Here is a 15,014-nt window from a genome sequence, read left to right as displayed (position 1 = left end):
TCTCTAGGGGAGGGCCTCCCTGGAGCTGTGGGGGCGGGGAGGGAGCAGCACAACACCTGCAGGGCTCTGACCCCTGCTGGCACTCTCAAACCTACAGTCACCTTCCTTGCTCAAACACAGATGCTCCCCCAGCCCCCCATAAGATTTAGTGATGAGTGTGTGTGTTTTTTCCCCCCCAACGTTGTCTTTTCAAACTTGTTGCAGAAGTCAAAGTAAGGCCACTCAAAGACCTCTCCTGGTGGAGATCTTTGTAGGGATTAAAAAAAAAAGTGGGGGTGCCTGGGTGGCTCAGGGCAGCATCCCCGGTCCTGTTGGGCTCCCTGCTGAGCGGGTAGTCTGCTTCTCCCTTTCCCTTCCCTTGTTCATTCTCTCTCTCAAATAAATAAAGTCTTAAAAAAAAAAAGTGGTTAGATGATCCCTGGTCGAGTGAGCACGGAAGAGAACGCCTGATTAAAGGTCACTAATACCTCGATGTAGGTAACATGGGGGTAGGCAACTAACTTCCCAGACCAGTTCTTAACTCTTAAACATTTAACAGAAACCGCTGTTAAAAAGAAAAACTACTGGGTGCCTGGTGGCTCAGTGGGTTAAGCCTCTGCCTTTGGCTAAGGTCATGATCCCAGGGTCTTCGGATCAGATGGAGTCTCCCATTGGGTTTTCTGCCCAGCAGGGAGCCTGCTTAACCCCTGTCTCTCTGCCTACTTGTGATTTCTCTCTCTCTGTCAAATAAATAAATAAAATCTTAAAAAAAAAAGAAATACTACCCACAGCCCACTGACTTCAAGTCCTGGAAACAGGCAGAGTGACATTCCTCTAGGGACTCAGCTGTCCCGATGTTAATGCTTTACTAGGGCAAAAGGCAATCCTTTAGCCAGAGCCCCAGGATCCTGTGAGTCTACCTTAACCTATAAAAATTCCTTTGGAAACTTGCTTTATCTCTGTCCCCCAAGATACAATTGGCAATCATTCCCCAAGCGTCTGACCCACCGATACCCATCTGAAGGGTCTCATGACTCAGGTTTTATTAGACTACTAAATGACCTTTTCCCAACAGCAGCTAGCCCCCTCAAAGTCCTGGAAGCCTTGCTTCCAAAATTCCTTAGAGACGTATGCGTATGCTCTCACTAACCCCCTCCCAACTTGAAATTATATAATGGGCCACTCCTCATGACCCCAGTGCAGTTTGTTCTGCCTGTGGGTCGGTCCTGTCCTCCTGATTTAATAAAACCATTTTGCACTGAACATGTGTCAAGAATTTTTTCTTGGCTGTCGGCTTTGAACTCTAACATTTTCTATATCAAAATCACAGGCCCAAATTGGTGTCACTGGCCGAGTCCCCAACCCGGCCCTTCATAGCTAATCTAGCTACAGTTCCAACAACCCCCAGAAACCGTAGTCCTAGCCCGTCAGGAATGCTCTGAGCAGTCCAATAAAGGAGCTGGGCTGTGGGCTAACTGGCATGAGACCCCTTGTCCTCCTCCTCCCAAAGTCAAGTGTGCTTATCTAGAAGAGCCTTTTCTTTTGCTAATAACGTCTCCCTGCACCCTCTTTCATAGGAAAACCTTTCATTTTGCACAACTCCTGGGAGCTCCCCTCAGCTGGCTTGCTACCGGGATGCTGTCTGGTTCCTGAATCATTTAACAAAGCCAGTTCGAGCTTCAAATGCACTGGGTTGGATTTTGTTTTTTAACCCTGCACTTATCTGGAAAGGTAGTTTCTTCCCAAAAGGAGATGGTGAGTTGCATCATGCAGAAACCCCCTTCTGACCCTGACCAGGTCAGGGTGATTTTTCTTCACAGCCTCCAGGCCCCAGGCGCCCTAAGATCCCTGGTGCCTGGGCCTCCTTTACAGCATGGGGATTCGGTAGTGGTGGTGGGGTAACAGGAATATCAGCAAGGAAGCAGACACCCAGGGGTTACGGATCTGGGAGACTGCTGTCTGTGTGGGGCCAGCCCCCCGCTTCCTGGGAAGGGAGAAGCATGAGCCTCTGAGCCGGCTGAACTGGGAGAGAAAAGCGTTCCTGCATCAGCACAAATCCCCACCCCCACCCCCATGCCCTTCTCATGCTCCCCCATAATCTGCTGACAGTGGGGAAGGGTACTGGGTCGCCAGCCACCATCCATGGCCAGCCACCCGCAGCTCACCACCCAGCAGGCTGGGCCAGACCTCTGCATGCATGTGGGCCCTCCCACGTCCAGCACCGGAGGCCAGAAGAAGAAGAGGAATTACGACCTTCCTACACACCATGCAGGGCAAAGAGGAACCACTGAAAGACCGAGGGGCCCAGGTAACCATCACCAGGAAGCCGCTAGAAGCCCAGGACATTGCCCCAGTTCTAAGGGGGATGGGTGGCCAGGAAATGTCTCGGTGGGTCAGGGAGCTTTGGGGTGGGGAAGGCAAGGCATGGTCTGCCGGTGGGAACAGTTTGCTAGACTCTGGAAGTCTGGGTCACTCTGAGAAGGACATCTGTGCTCAGCAAACACGACCAAGGCCCCTCCTGTGTGGCCCCAGGTCAGCACACCCCCGCCAGGCACAGGCCCCAGACCAAACCATGTTGGTGCAGCGAGTTCTTCTGAGCAAACTCCCCACCCCCACCCGGGCCCCAGCCCCGGGAGGCAAACCCTGACCTCTGGAGTGCCTGGCCAGACAGGGGCCTTCGGGAGGCAAACCCTGACCTCTGGAGTGCCTGGCCAGACAGGGGCCTTCGAGGGAAAGGCAGAGAGCACAGGCGCAAGGGGCCCCAGGCCAGGGAGCAGCCCGAGGAGGAAGGGAAGTCTGCAGCTGGGACTGGAGGGAAGGGGAGTGCAGCAAAGAACAGAGGCAGGAAGAACTGTGGCTCTGGAGAGCTGGGAAGTTGGTGGGGGGTGATTGGAGGGGCGAACAGGAAAGGCTCCCTGGGAGCCTGTCTCACAGCCCTTAGGGCACAGTAGAGCTCCTAAGGGACTTTAAAGGCCAGCTGTCAGGGCCCCACTCCCCCAGAGCTGTGCTGGCCCAAAGCTTCCCAGCTTACCCTGCCCAGCAGCCCGCTGGAGACCACTGGTCCGGAGCGTTTTCCGCTGGGAAGAGACATGGTCAGATTTACCTTTTAGGCGACCCTAGCAGCTGGTAGGACAGTCAGTTGAGGATGGTGAGGCTGGAGGCAGGGAGGCCAGGGAGGAGGCTGCCGAGTAAGGAACCCTCCAGGCACACAGGCTCAGGGTTCCTGCAGCCGCAGCCCAAAGCACACCTGGGGAAGGGTGGAGGCCTCAACAGGTGCAGAGATGAGAAGAAAGATGCGGGCCTCACCATCTGATCCATGCTTTGTAGAAGGGGAAATTGAGGCGTAGGGCGAGGTCGTGGGTGAGCAACCCTAGGTCCCTCTCCACTCTCACTGTACAAACAGCTTCCGGGCTGAACTGATTTTGTCCTTGGTGATGTATCTGACAAATATTTGCTGAGGGAGGAGGTTGAGAGAGTGGAGGAAGTGAGTTATTGTTTTGTTTTGTTTTTTTAAGATTTTATTTATTTGACAGAGAGAGATTGAGAGAGAGGGAACACAAGCAGGGGGAGTGAGAGAGGGAGAAGCAGGCTTCCCCTTGAACAGGGAGCCCAATTCAGGGCTAGATCCCAGGACCCAGGGATCATAACCTGAGCTGAAGGCACACGCCCCACTGAGGAAATGAGTTTCTCAGGAACCCCAGGTGTCAGGGGTCCTGTACCACATAGCTGTGGGGGCAGGGGCCTGGTCTCAAGCCCAGGCATGTGGCTCCTGGGGAAGGCGGTGACCAGCCCTGCGCCCCGGGCAGCTGCCTGTAAACCCCCTTCTCCAGTCCAGAAAGCCAAACGCCATCTGCTACCCCTGCTTGTCTTCTTCTGAAGCCTGGAAGTGATGCCTGGAGCAGCGGCAGCCATAATGCCACCACATGGATGAGGTTAGAATGGGTTCTTGGTGCTTGTTTTGTGGGGCTGCTGTGACCCATAACCACAGACAATAGAAACTGCCACTCTCACAGATCTGCGAGTCCAAAATCAAGGTGTGAGCAGGGCTGCTCCTTCTTGGGACCTCAGAGGGAGACCATTGCCTGCCGCTTGCCTGGCTTTTGGAGACGGCCTGAAATCCTTGGCTTTCCTAGGTGTGCAGCCACTGAACCCTGCTCCTGCCTGTGTTAAATGCTGCCAAAGGCCCTTGATGGAGAGAAAAAAGCCCACCCTCCTGGCCATCTCCGAGTGCCTGGAGCCCCACAGCCTCCAGATCGGGGCGTGGGGGGCTCCCCTCTGGTCTCCTCCAGGGCCACACCTTAGGAAACTTGGCTGTTTTCTTCTGCGAGTCAAGACTTGCAGGTGATAGGTATGGGAAAGCCCGTGACAGTCTGCTCAGAATCAAAGTCTAGGCTGGCGGTGGCAGAGGGGACTAGGGAGACGTTTCCATGTCTTCAAACCCAGGCCTGGCTGACTCAAATTAATGTGTTCATGTCCTTCAGATGGCTCTCCCAGGATCCCCCTGATGCTAGTGTGAATTCTGCCCCATGATCTGTCTTAAGCAGAAGCACTGGGGGTTCTGGGACATGTGTGAGGGGTGGCAGGAACCTGGCTCCTGCCCGTGGCGTGAGGCTGCCTGGGGCAGGGCACCTGGGGCTTACCTGGCCTTGACCCTGCCGGGCCGCTGACCTGCTCAGTGACTCTGGTGAGTCCCTTCTCCTTTCAGGACTACTTTTCTCACCTGTAAAATGAGGGGTGCAGATTAGACCCGCTCCAGGACTCTGAGCTCCCGAATCTCATGTTCTCAGCCAAGGTGCCTGTCACCCTTGGGGTGCAGTGTGTGCTGAGGGTACTTGGACCGCCAGGATTTACAAAGTGTTTCTCTTGGGACGGAGAAACTCACAGAAGTGTTCAAGCTAAAGCAGGAGCCTTGTGGTGAACACCTGTGGTTTCCATCCCTGGGGCCCATTCAGCTGGGTCCTGGTAGCCCCGGCAGCCAGCTGTGGGGTCGTGCCCCCTGACCTGTGTGAGCTGGGCTCCAGTCCCCTCCTCTAGCTGGGTCCTGAGTGACCACAGGGGAGTGCTGGTTTGAGCACACCAAGAAAAAGGAGCTGAGAGTCGGAGAGGCTGTGATCTCACTGATGTGCCGGGACACTTGAGTCCGTAAGCCCTGCATTTCCAGGCTGCCTGTCCCCCACCCAGCACTTCCTAGCCCCGCAGAGCTGAGTGTCCAGTTCTGGGCCAAGACCTCTGGTGTGGGGTGGGGGAGCTGAGGCCTGGGTCAGACCGGGCTGGGTTTAAGTCTCAGGGAGAACGTTGCTGGGGGTTCCCAGCACACCCCTCTGTCCTCCCGCAAGCACTAGTGTTCCGTGCACGGGCGCTGCAGGGGATCGTGTGAATGCCTGTTCTGTGTCTCACTGTGCCTTTCCCCTCTGTTAACCTGCCAATGGGTGAACTGCATTCCTGGACTGAGGCCGAGCACCTGGGAGGCCCCATGGTCTGCTGAGCACAGCCGTCACCAAGGGCAGCCCTCCCGTGGGAAGAAGGGACGGTACGGATCTGCTGACATGCTCTACACTGACACACTTCCGCAGTGAACTCCAGACTGACCGTGGCACCTCTGGGTCGGTCCAGGGCTGACCTGCCTGCACATCTCACCAGCACAAGGCACCTGCTGGGTAGCATTCAGGGCAGGTCACAGCCTGAGCCTGCTGAATGCTGAATGATAAAGCCTCTGGACTGTCGGCAGAGGGCTGCCCAGGGGCTGGGGGTAGTGGAGTGGTGGTGAGCTCACCACCACCACCAGGAACCAGGTGAGTGGCTGTTCCACCAGAAAGCCACAACCCTGCCATCTTGTGGGGGCTTTTCAGGTCACCTTCCCAGGAAAGCTGTAGGGAGAAAGGGCCTCTGGATCATGGTTCATAAACCCATTCTCACCCAACACAGAATTTCAGAATCACGTATATTGCTCCAGGAGGGGTCAGGGGATAGGGCAGGGTGACCTGGGGGACAAGGCCATGGAGGGATCAGTGGTCCCAAGCACATGGAGTTCAGGACTCTCAGGGGGAAGCAGGGAGGCTGTTGGGGAAGGGGCATGTGGACTGTGGTTGGGGTGTTCCCCAAGGAAATGTTCCAGAAATGGAATGTCAGTGCTGATGCACCTCTTGCTGCCGGCTTCAGAGAGAACCGCAGAGAAGCTTACATTAACTCAACCAGAGGCTGGAGAGCAGGAGAGAAGCACGGACCTGCCTACAAGAGCCAGAGGGGTAAGGGCCATGGTGTGCCCTGGGGGTCCCAGCAGCAGGTGCCTCTCTTCATGTCACCCATCATCAAAGAAAAGAGACCTTTCGTGAGCCACTCCCCAGTCACCTCATTCCTCTGCTCCGCTCCACAGCAGAATTCCTTCACAGTGCTCCCCTTCTTGCTCTCCATTCTTACCCCTTCAATTGTCCTACTCGGAGGCATTGGGCAAAGGCCCTGGGGCCATCACATGCTCATCCTGGCTAGGGAAGGGCTGGAGTGGTGAAATCGTAGAAGTCTGCCCACCCAGCCCTTTGCAGTCTATGGTGCTGACCTTGAATTTGGTTCCAAGTGATAACTAAAATCTCCAACAGATGCCAGAAAGGTGCTGAAATATTATCTCAAAAGTGCCAAGGGAGAACGTGTGTCAACCTAAAATCACACACCCGGCAAGACTATCTTCCAAGAAGGAAACACAAATTCGAGTAAGTCCACCATCGTTGCTCCTCACAAAATGCAATTCTAAAATATGAATTCCAGGGTGCAGACTGGCCACCTTGGAGGCAAGAAAAGAATGAGGAGCAAAGAAATTGGTAAATATGTGGGTAAATATAAATAAAAATGGATTATTAAATAGAACAATATTATTTCTAATGTGTATTTAAAAAAAAAACTAGCATATCAGAAGTTTCCAGATCTTTGTGTATTTTAGGAGGATAGAGATGCCAATAAATTAAATTTTGGTGGGGCGCCTGGGTGGCTCAGTGGGTTAAAGCCTCTGCCTTCGGCTCAGGTCATGATCCCGGGGTCCTGGGATGGAGCCCCACATCGGGCTCTCTGCTCAGCAGGGAGCCTGCTTCTCCCTCTCCCTCTGCTGCTCACCCTGATTGTGCTCACACACTCTCTCAAATAAATAAAATATATTAAAAAAAAAGAAACAGTTACTGACAGAGTATCACTACAAAGGGATAAAAGCACCAATGCACTTACTCGCAGAGCATCCAACTGCCCAAAGAACCTATAGAACTCCAGGGAAAACCTGACAGTCTGTCAGCAGAGGGTGTTCTACAAGCCTCACCCCCACTGACCCCTCAATTGAGCCCCTAAGAGGCCTGCTTTGTCAGGCAGGGGTTTTACGGGAGCACATTAAAGGAACTCCTCATCTGTCCTTCTCTGCGCCGTGGCGTGTAGGTGTGTAAAGTGTATACCACACACCTCTGCCTGTGGGGCTACGGAGTGTGGGTGGGCATGTGGGACTTAGAAGATACAGAGTAAGTGACCAGACAGGGCACCCCAACCCTGGTTCAGGACGCCCTTGACTGCCCAAGTATTGCATTGTGGGTGTTGCCAGATGACCATGGGAAGAAGACCGAAGATGGAGTTCGTCTCTTGGTACCTTTCCCCAGTGGGGGAGAGTGTCTCAGGGCCTGTCTGGAACCCAGAGATCTTCCACTGTCTAAGCAGACTCAGTCTACACACAGAACCCTCTTGTAAGTCCCAGCGTAGTCGGAGATCCCCCTGAATTCCCTGAGCCTAGGAAAAGGCCTGATGCATCTTGCCTCGAGGGCCAGCACTGAAATTGTCTTAAGGGCTGAGTGGTTACTTGACATGAACTGGAGACAACTGGAATGTCAAGCCCCAAGGAAGCTCAAAGACAAGAGAGTGCAAGACTGTCATCTTCTGGAGACCCAGACACATTCGGACAGAGTCACAGAGCCAGCATCTCCTTCTGGGTGAGTTCCAGGGGACACCGCACCCACCATGCCCTCACCTGAACAATGAGGACAATAAAATGACCTCTCAAATGTGGGAAAATTAGATAATGATGTGAAGGGGCAAACCCCAAGTAGATTTTTCTAATACAGACTTTTATTTTCTCATTCCACACGTCCAAAGCACTGTCACTGGACAGGCTATAGGAACTTGGCTGTGGGACAGCAAAAGCTGGATCCCTGGATGCCTGGGTGGCTTAGTGGGTTAAAGCCTCTGCCTTTGGCTCAGGTCATGATCCCAGAGTTCTGGGATCGAGCCCCGCATCGGGCTCTCCGCTCTGCGGAGAGCCTGCTTCCTCCTCTCTCTACCTGCCTCCCTGCCTACTTGTGATCTCTCTCTGTCAAATAAATAAATAAAATCTTAAAAAAAAAAAAAAGCTGGATCCAGGCACACTGCGCTTTTGGTCCCTTGAGTGATTTTAGGGTTGGACCTGTTCCATCCCATTCGCATCCTAGAGACTGACTTTATTCCTCATGAGTTCGATGCAAGCAAAGGTATTGATACCAACTACCACTGGTTCAAAAAGGAAGTGGATTTTAAAATGGAAATAAAAGCATATTTGCCTTAATAGGGACAATACACTCAGACAGGGACTCCCCAAGAATTCCCCCTCCCATTTTCACCCCTGGCCCTCTCCATCTGACACCGCTGAAGTCACCCACGTCTTGCCTGAGGGGACAGCCAGGACAGGGGCCTCGGAGGCTGGGAGTCCTGGGAGGGGTTATGCCGTCCTCAGCCCTGACAACCTGGCCCTGCCCGGCTGCACACATAGCACTCCTGGCATCATTTGTTGCTGAAGCCACAGCAAAACCTACAGGACCCTCCCCCCTGCCACTGTGATGTCAATTATATTTTAGTTCAAAGACCACATAAAATGATTTCTATGTTCTCTACAGGCACCCTTCTAGCAAAGGACTACAGACCCGGGTGCTGGTGGGACGGGATATCAGCTGCAGCAATTCCCACAATGACAAACTCACAAGCAGCCAGAGGAAGTGGAGGCAGGGAGGTGAGCCAGGTCCCTAGTTCCCCCCTGTACAATCCCAGCAACGGGGTCTCTAACTTCACTCACAGCCCCACCTCACCCATCTCCCACACCACACACCTATTTCCTAAAGCCCAAACATAAGGTGTTGTCTTCCTGCTCAAACCTTTCCGTGGGTCCCCATCACTCTGCTTCCCAGTTTCCAGCAAACCCTCCTTAACCTACTCAAAACGCGGTCCCTTGACTAGCAGCACAGGCATGGAGGGGGGGCTTGTTAGAAATGCACAACATCAGGTCCTTAACCATAGGAACGGACCCTGCATTTTGGTAAGATCCCATGAGTGCCGATGCACTTGAAGTTTTTTTTTTTTTTTTTAAGATTTTATTTATTTATTTGACAGACAGAGGTCACAAGTAGGCAGAGAGGCAGGCAGAGAGAGAGGAGGAAGCAGTCTCCCTGCTGAGCAGAGAGCCTAATGTGGGGCTCAATCCCAGGACCCTGAGATCATGACCTGAGCTGAAGGCAGAGGCTCTAACCCACTGAGCCACCTAGGGACCCCCACACTTGAAGTTTGAACAGCACTGCTTTAGGGGTTCGATATAGAGCCGGAAGCAGCCCTGGTTGTGACTCTAGTGAGTGGTAGGTCATTTTATTTTATTCACATTGTTTTGTTTTTAAGATTTTATTTGTCAGAGAGAGAGCACAAGCAGGCAGAGCAGGAGGCAGAGGTAGAAGCAGACTCCCCACTGAGCAAGAAGCCTGAGGCAGGACTCAATCCCCTGACCCTGAGGTCATGACTTGAACCAAAGGCAGATGCCTAACCAACTGAGCCCCCCTGCCCTGGGTAGGTCATTTTAAAAATTAAACAGTATCTTTCCTGTCACACATTCGGGAACCCTATTCCGAACACGGTGACATATGCCCTGGTAAAAAGTACTCGATGGCACGTGCAGGCCAGCCAGGAGCACAAACACCGCAGAGGCAGAAGCAGGGACTCACAGGATCAAGTTTAACCTCTTCCAGGTCATATGTAGACCTCTACAACCATGCCCACCTCCCTTCCCGCCTCTCTGTGCCCTGCAAACACCCACAAACCCTATCATGTCCCATTTCGACCTCCTGAGAGACTCCCAGAGTTCGTTCCGAGATGCCCATTCCCTGTGCCTGGGGTGCCGTTCGGGTGGCTGAGCTCAAGCTTCTGGGCCCAGACTGAGAGTCGTTCGGTCCAAAAAGCTTTCCCACACTCCCCAATGTTCAGTGGACTCCCTCTTTAGTGCTCCCACTGCAGTACAAGCACAGGGTACCTACATCTCCTTGTCTGCCGGCAGCAAGCCTGGGACCACAAACCACATTACTACTAGGACCATCTTACCCTTTCAAAACTGCCCCCATTTGGCGAACGACACTGCTAGCTAGCCTCAACAGGTGCTCAAGCCATGAGCCTCAGGACCACAGCTAGATCCTTGCGCACTGGCGTCATGCCTTAGCAACACTTTCAGAATGCAGTCCACACACCCGCCAGCACCTGCAGGGACCACTGTACCCCAAGCACCCCCTGCTGCTTGTGCCCTGCCTCCCCACCTCACCCTTGCTCCACCCCCAACTCATTCCACACTTCTCTCTTTGCCCCAGTGTCGCTGCATCAGGTATGTCACCCAACCACCCTATATAAATCAGCAACCCCTCCCTCCCCAATACCCCTTCTCTTTTTTCTACAGAACTTACCACTACCTGACACATACAGTTTTCTTCCTGCCTTAGCACGACGGGGCACTGCTCTAAGCTTACAAATGTCAGATCCAAGGCTCCCACTTTGCCCACCGATGCACCCCAGCCATCCGCAGGCACCCAGCTTATGTGGCAAACCAAAGACCAGCACCGGGGGTGCTATACTGTGATTTTACATTAACAGAGCTGTTTTAACCCACTGGATCATCTCTCCTGGAAATTCCTAGTGTCTGGCAGACTCTGGCGGGGTCCATGGTCACGGTGAATGTTAAGTGACTGAATGAATTGCTCTGAAGGCAGAGGCCAGCCCAAATGTTTTCCTGAGGCTGTATCTTCTCTCCTCTCCTGTTACAGTCCCTACAGACCAAACCCTTCTCTGGCGTCCAGGCTTTTGAGCACATTCCCACTGGACATTCATTTGACAATAACGACAATCAAAGAGAAACTTTTATTCTGAAAAGAATTTATTCCTCTCACCTTTTCTTGGGCAAGTCAATGGCTTTGGTTATTTGCACAAAGGTTCTAAAAACTGGCTTTCAGCATTTGTTTTTCCAGGCAACTGAACTTTATCAAAGAAAGCTAGAGCTCTGATCTCAACCTGTGAGGACCAAGGCTGGATATCATATCAGCCTGGAAGAAGCTTCCTGCTATCATTCTGGGCCTGCCAGGGTCAGACCCATGCTCCCCTCCCCAAACCCTTCAGGCCATGCACATGTCACAGGCAGCTGTGGCAGAGAAGCTCCTGAAATGCATGATTACATCAAAAAGTGTGCCCCAAAGTCAGCCAATACACACAGCACCTAGAACTCATCCCTTATTCTAGGTTACTCACCAGACAGGTTACAAGATGTGCACCAGTTAACATGCCACAGAAAAATTACATTTCTGAAAAAAAGAAACAAGCAAACAAAAATGAAAAGAACACAACTCTCCTCCTTCGATCTGACACACTACAGAATCCGAAAACACAGATGCCACCGTTCTCCATGCCCAACAACCCTCCAGGGGCTTCTCAATCTGATCCAAAGCAGCGGCATCCACATTTGGCCGGTCTGGGCTCTCCTTTCAGCAGCTGCAGCCAGGCAGTGTCTTCTGTCTTGCAGAACTCTGACCTCAAGCCTCTTCCAGGCATCCCCAGATTCCAGGAAGCATAAAAAAAAAGCAGCAAGGCACAAGAGTATACTTCGGAACTTTAAATAAACAGAATAAAATCACAATAACGAATATGACCACAAAACAGCTTACAACCTAGGCCCTATTCCCTTATTAACAGTATTTATCTAAAAGCAGTATTCTCAAAACTCAATGCACCTAATAATCGTAATCATATCCGCACACATAATACTGAAATCCTCTCCCCAGAATGATACTGGACATCTACTATTTAACATGGTGAAAATATAAGAACAGTATGGGAGAGAAAACGCTCTCGGTTTCAGCCTCTCCAGTCCGTCCTCTTTACCAGCGGAATGGAGTCCATCGGCTGATAAGCTGGCGTACAAGTGGGGAAATTAATCACCACAATTTAAATCCTAAGACTCTCATATCCTGGAGTCAAACAGACCCAACCACCCATGGAAAATGCTACCGCTTGCAGCTACGTCATGGGCAACGCTCCAGTCAGCACGTAGGGTTCCCGTCCTGCACTTCGGTCTCACGCACCTTGTGCACCTGTTACCTTCGCAACCACGTACAAACCACTTGCTTCTAATTCCCAATCTAAGAGCGCCACCCTGTGTCTGCTCACCCGCCTCTCCCTCCGCCCAGCGGGGTACAACGAGGCAGGGCGGCACGAATCCCCGTCCAGCGCGCCGCCCCCCGACTACCCCCGCCGCCCTGCACGTACCCGCCCCCGCGTCCTTCAGGAGCACCCGCAGCGGTCTATCTGCCGGTGGAGCTCTACGATCCTCCGCCCCACCAGCGCGGCCTCGGCGGCCTTCCTCTCCGCCTTCTCGCACAACTGCAGCACCCGCTCCTCCGCTTCGCCGGCCGCGCAGCGGCCGGGGCCCCGAACACCCTCGGCCGAGGTGTCCACCTCGCTCTGCAGCTCGTCCAGCAGATTCGCCACCTCCAGCAGCGTCCGGCGGGCCCGCAGGTGCGCGCGCACGCGCTCGCGCTCGAGGGCGGCGACGTCCGGGCGCGCGGGGCTTGGGGTGCGGCCATGAGGCCGCTCGGGCTCCCGCCGCTCGTCCGCTTCCGCCGTTCGCATCGCGCCGCCCCCGCCCCCGCGGCCCGGTCACCGCCCGTGAGAGGCCGGCCGGCTGGCAGCGAACGCGGACCCGTGGGCCGAACTCGCCCTGACGAGCAACAGGTTGGCCCCACTCCGCACCGCAGACACGGCGTCCGAGATGGGACCCCACCGTCCCCCAGAGCTGCGCTCACGTACGGCCCTTTTACGACACGGCGGGGCTCCCTTGCGGCCGCGCTGCGCCAGCCCCGCGCCGGGCGCCGTCTGTACGTGCTGACATCGCCCTCCCTGCGCTGGTGGGGGTTGCCTCCTCCTCTCTGGCTGGCGCTTACTGCCGGTTGCTCGAGTTACTTAACCTTCTGAATCCCAAGTCACCGGCTCGGTGGGCCCTGCTAGCATCCCTCTGCGCAGCGAGAACCGAGGTGGCGAGCTCGGCGTTGGGCTTCGGGACGCGCCCTGGCGGCCCTCCAACCCTCGCTGGCTCTAGGCTCGCGGGCGGTGGCTCTTCCACATAGGCATCCTTGCTCGGCAGGGAACCTGCTTCTCCTCTCCCTTTGCCTGCTGCTCCCCCTGCTTGTGCACGCGCTCGCTCTCTCTCTCAAGCAAGCACGAATGGGGGGAGGGGCAGAGGGAGAGGAAGAAAGAGACTCCCCGCTGAGCAAAGTCCAGTGAGTGTCTCCCTCCAAGGACCCGGAGATCATTACCTGAGCCAAAAGCAGACGCTTTTAACTGACTGAGCCACCCAGGCATCCCTGGGTATTTTTCTTTAGAAACTCGGGCCAGGGGTGCTTGGCTGGCTCTGTCGTGATCTCAGGGTTGTGAGTTCATGCCCCACGCTGGGCATGGAGTCTACTTAAAAAAACAAAACAAACTTTAGAAACTTGGGCCTGGAGTATCTTCTTCAGGAAGTGGTACTCATTCCCTTTGGACATCCAAAGCTTCTTCCATATCCCATTTTCACCTTTAAACTTGTCCTATTTTTCTGGATGTCACAGCATAAGACACAGATTTTAGAATATATAAATCAGCCATCACTACAGCTACTTTTAATGTCACTGCCATATGCAAAAGTGATGTTCCCCAAAGTTGCACATTTTACAATCAAGATCACATTGCTATGACCAGCTGCAGACCACATCACACCACATGAAGGATTCTGGAGGAAAGGGATCTTTGTTAACACAGCAGCAGAGAACCTGCAACCTGCAGAATAGTGGAAAGAGAACATATACCTAATGGACTAGATAATCATGCTAAGGAGGTGTGAAGGCAGTGTTGAAGGTCGCCTGGATTCTTCTAGTTGTTGGTAGTAGGATGTAAGAGGAAGAAACAAGTGTTGCGTATAAAAGAGCTGGGACTGGCTGGGTTTGCTGGGCATCTCATTCCCAGCCTCTCTGGATGGCAGATGATGCTAACATAAAGGGAGGGCTCTGGACAGAGATGAAGTCCACGTTGCTATCAGGAAAACATGGTTTAAATATGAGACCCAAAGGCATGACTAGAAATGCTCTGTTAAAACCTTAGGAAGACTTATGGTGTTGCTCCATAGAACCTTTCAAATATGTAAAAGGCCAGCTGAGGATCTCAAAGACATGCCTCATTGATCTCTTGCAAAGAGCAGGATCTCTAAGAATCCGAAGAACACTGTCCTGAAAATATCACTAAAATCCTGGGGTAGAGAAGGGCTTATCTCAATGAGTTTTGTGGATATGGCTTTCATGGGTATATTAGTTAATTATGAATCAATAAGAAGCAGTGTTTCAAAAGGAGCCATATCAGTTTGAATTAAGGGAGACAGAGACTAAACAAAATGAAAAGGGAATCTTAGAACCCCAAATTTCTGCAAGCAAGAAGCAGTCGGGAAAAACTACTCAGCTGCAATCCTGAGCTACATCTTCCGAAGAAAGGAAAGATAATTCAGAGGTTGGGGTAGAGAGTCCAGAAGCTGGAGCCAGATTCACAGAGAATTGTTCCCAGGCAGTAAGACTAGGCCCTGATGGAGGAACTGGAAACAGCCTAACTGCGTCGCAGAAACTGCTAAAGACTGGTGATTACCATATGTTTCCTCTTGCCCTCTTTTGGGTTGTGTCTGTAGCAGCTAGATGATGCTGGTCCCACCAGGGCCTGGGAGTGTATGGGGC

At 53.1% G+C, this 15,014-nt stretch overlaps 1 protein-coding gene across 2 annotated transcripts; it reads right to left on the bottom strand.

The window, feature by feature from the left end:
* Nucleotides 1-11,133: 11,133 nt before the first annotated feature.
* LOC116866430 (putative MORF4 family-associated protein 1-like protein UPP) lies at nt 11,134-12,901 on the bottom strand. Of its 2 annotated transcripts, none has more exons than XM_032855430.1 (2): nt 12,532-12,901; nt 11,134-11,875 (listed from the first exon to the last, which is right to left on the bottom strand). In XM_032855430.1, the coding sequence occupies exon 1, from the start codon at nt 12,892-12,894 to the stop codon at nt 12,547-12,549; it is 348 nt and encodes a 115-aa protein (XP_032711321.1). In that variant the 5' UTR covers nt 12,895-12,901; the 3' UTR covers nt 11,134-11,875; nt 12,532-12,546. The 2 variants fall into 2 exon arrangements, with proteins under 2 accessions (XP_032711321.1, XP_032711312.1); XM_032855421.1 differs by having other exon boundaries at nt 11,134-11,806.
* Nucleotides 12,902-15,014: the final 2,113 nt, after the last annotated feature.

This window comes from Lontra canadensis, unplaced genomic scaffold (genome assembly GCF_010015895.1).
Source record: "Lontra canadensis isolate GAN:19392208 unplaced genomic scaffold, GSC_riverotter_1.0 scaffold1, whole genome shotgun sequence".
Lineage (NCBI taxonomy): Eukaryota > Metazoa > Chordata > Mammalia > Carnivora > Mustelidae > Lontra > Lontra canadensis.
The sequence above is the reverse complement of the archived record's forward strand: the minus strand, read 5'-3'. Positions and strand labels throughout refer to the sequence as shown.

Excerpts from the sequence above, each read along its gene's own strand:
- LOC116866430 (XM_032855430.1), bottom strand. The coding sequence starts at position 12,894 with ATGCGAACGGCGGAAGCGGACGAGCGGCGGGAGCCCGAGCGGCCTCAT.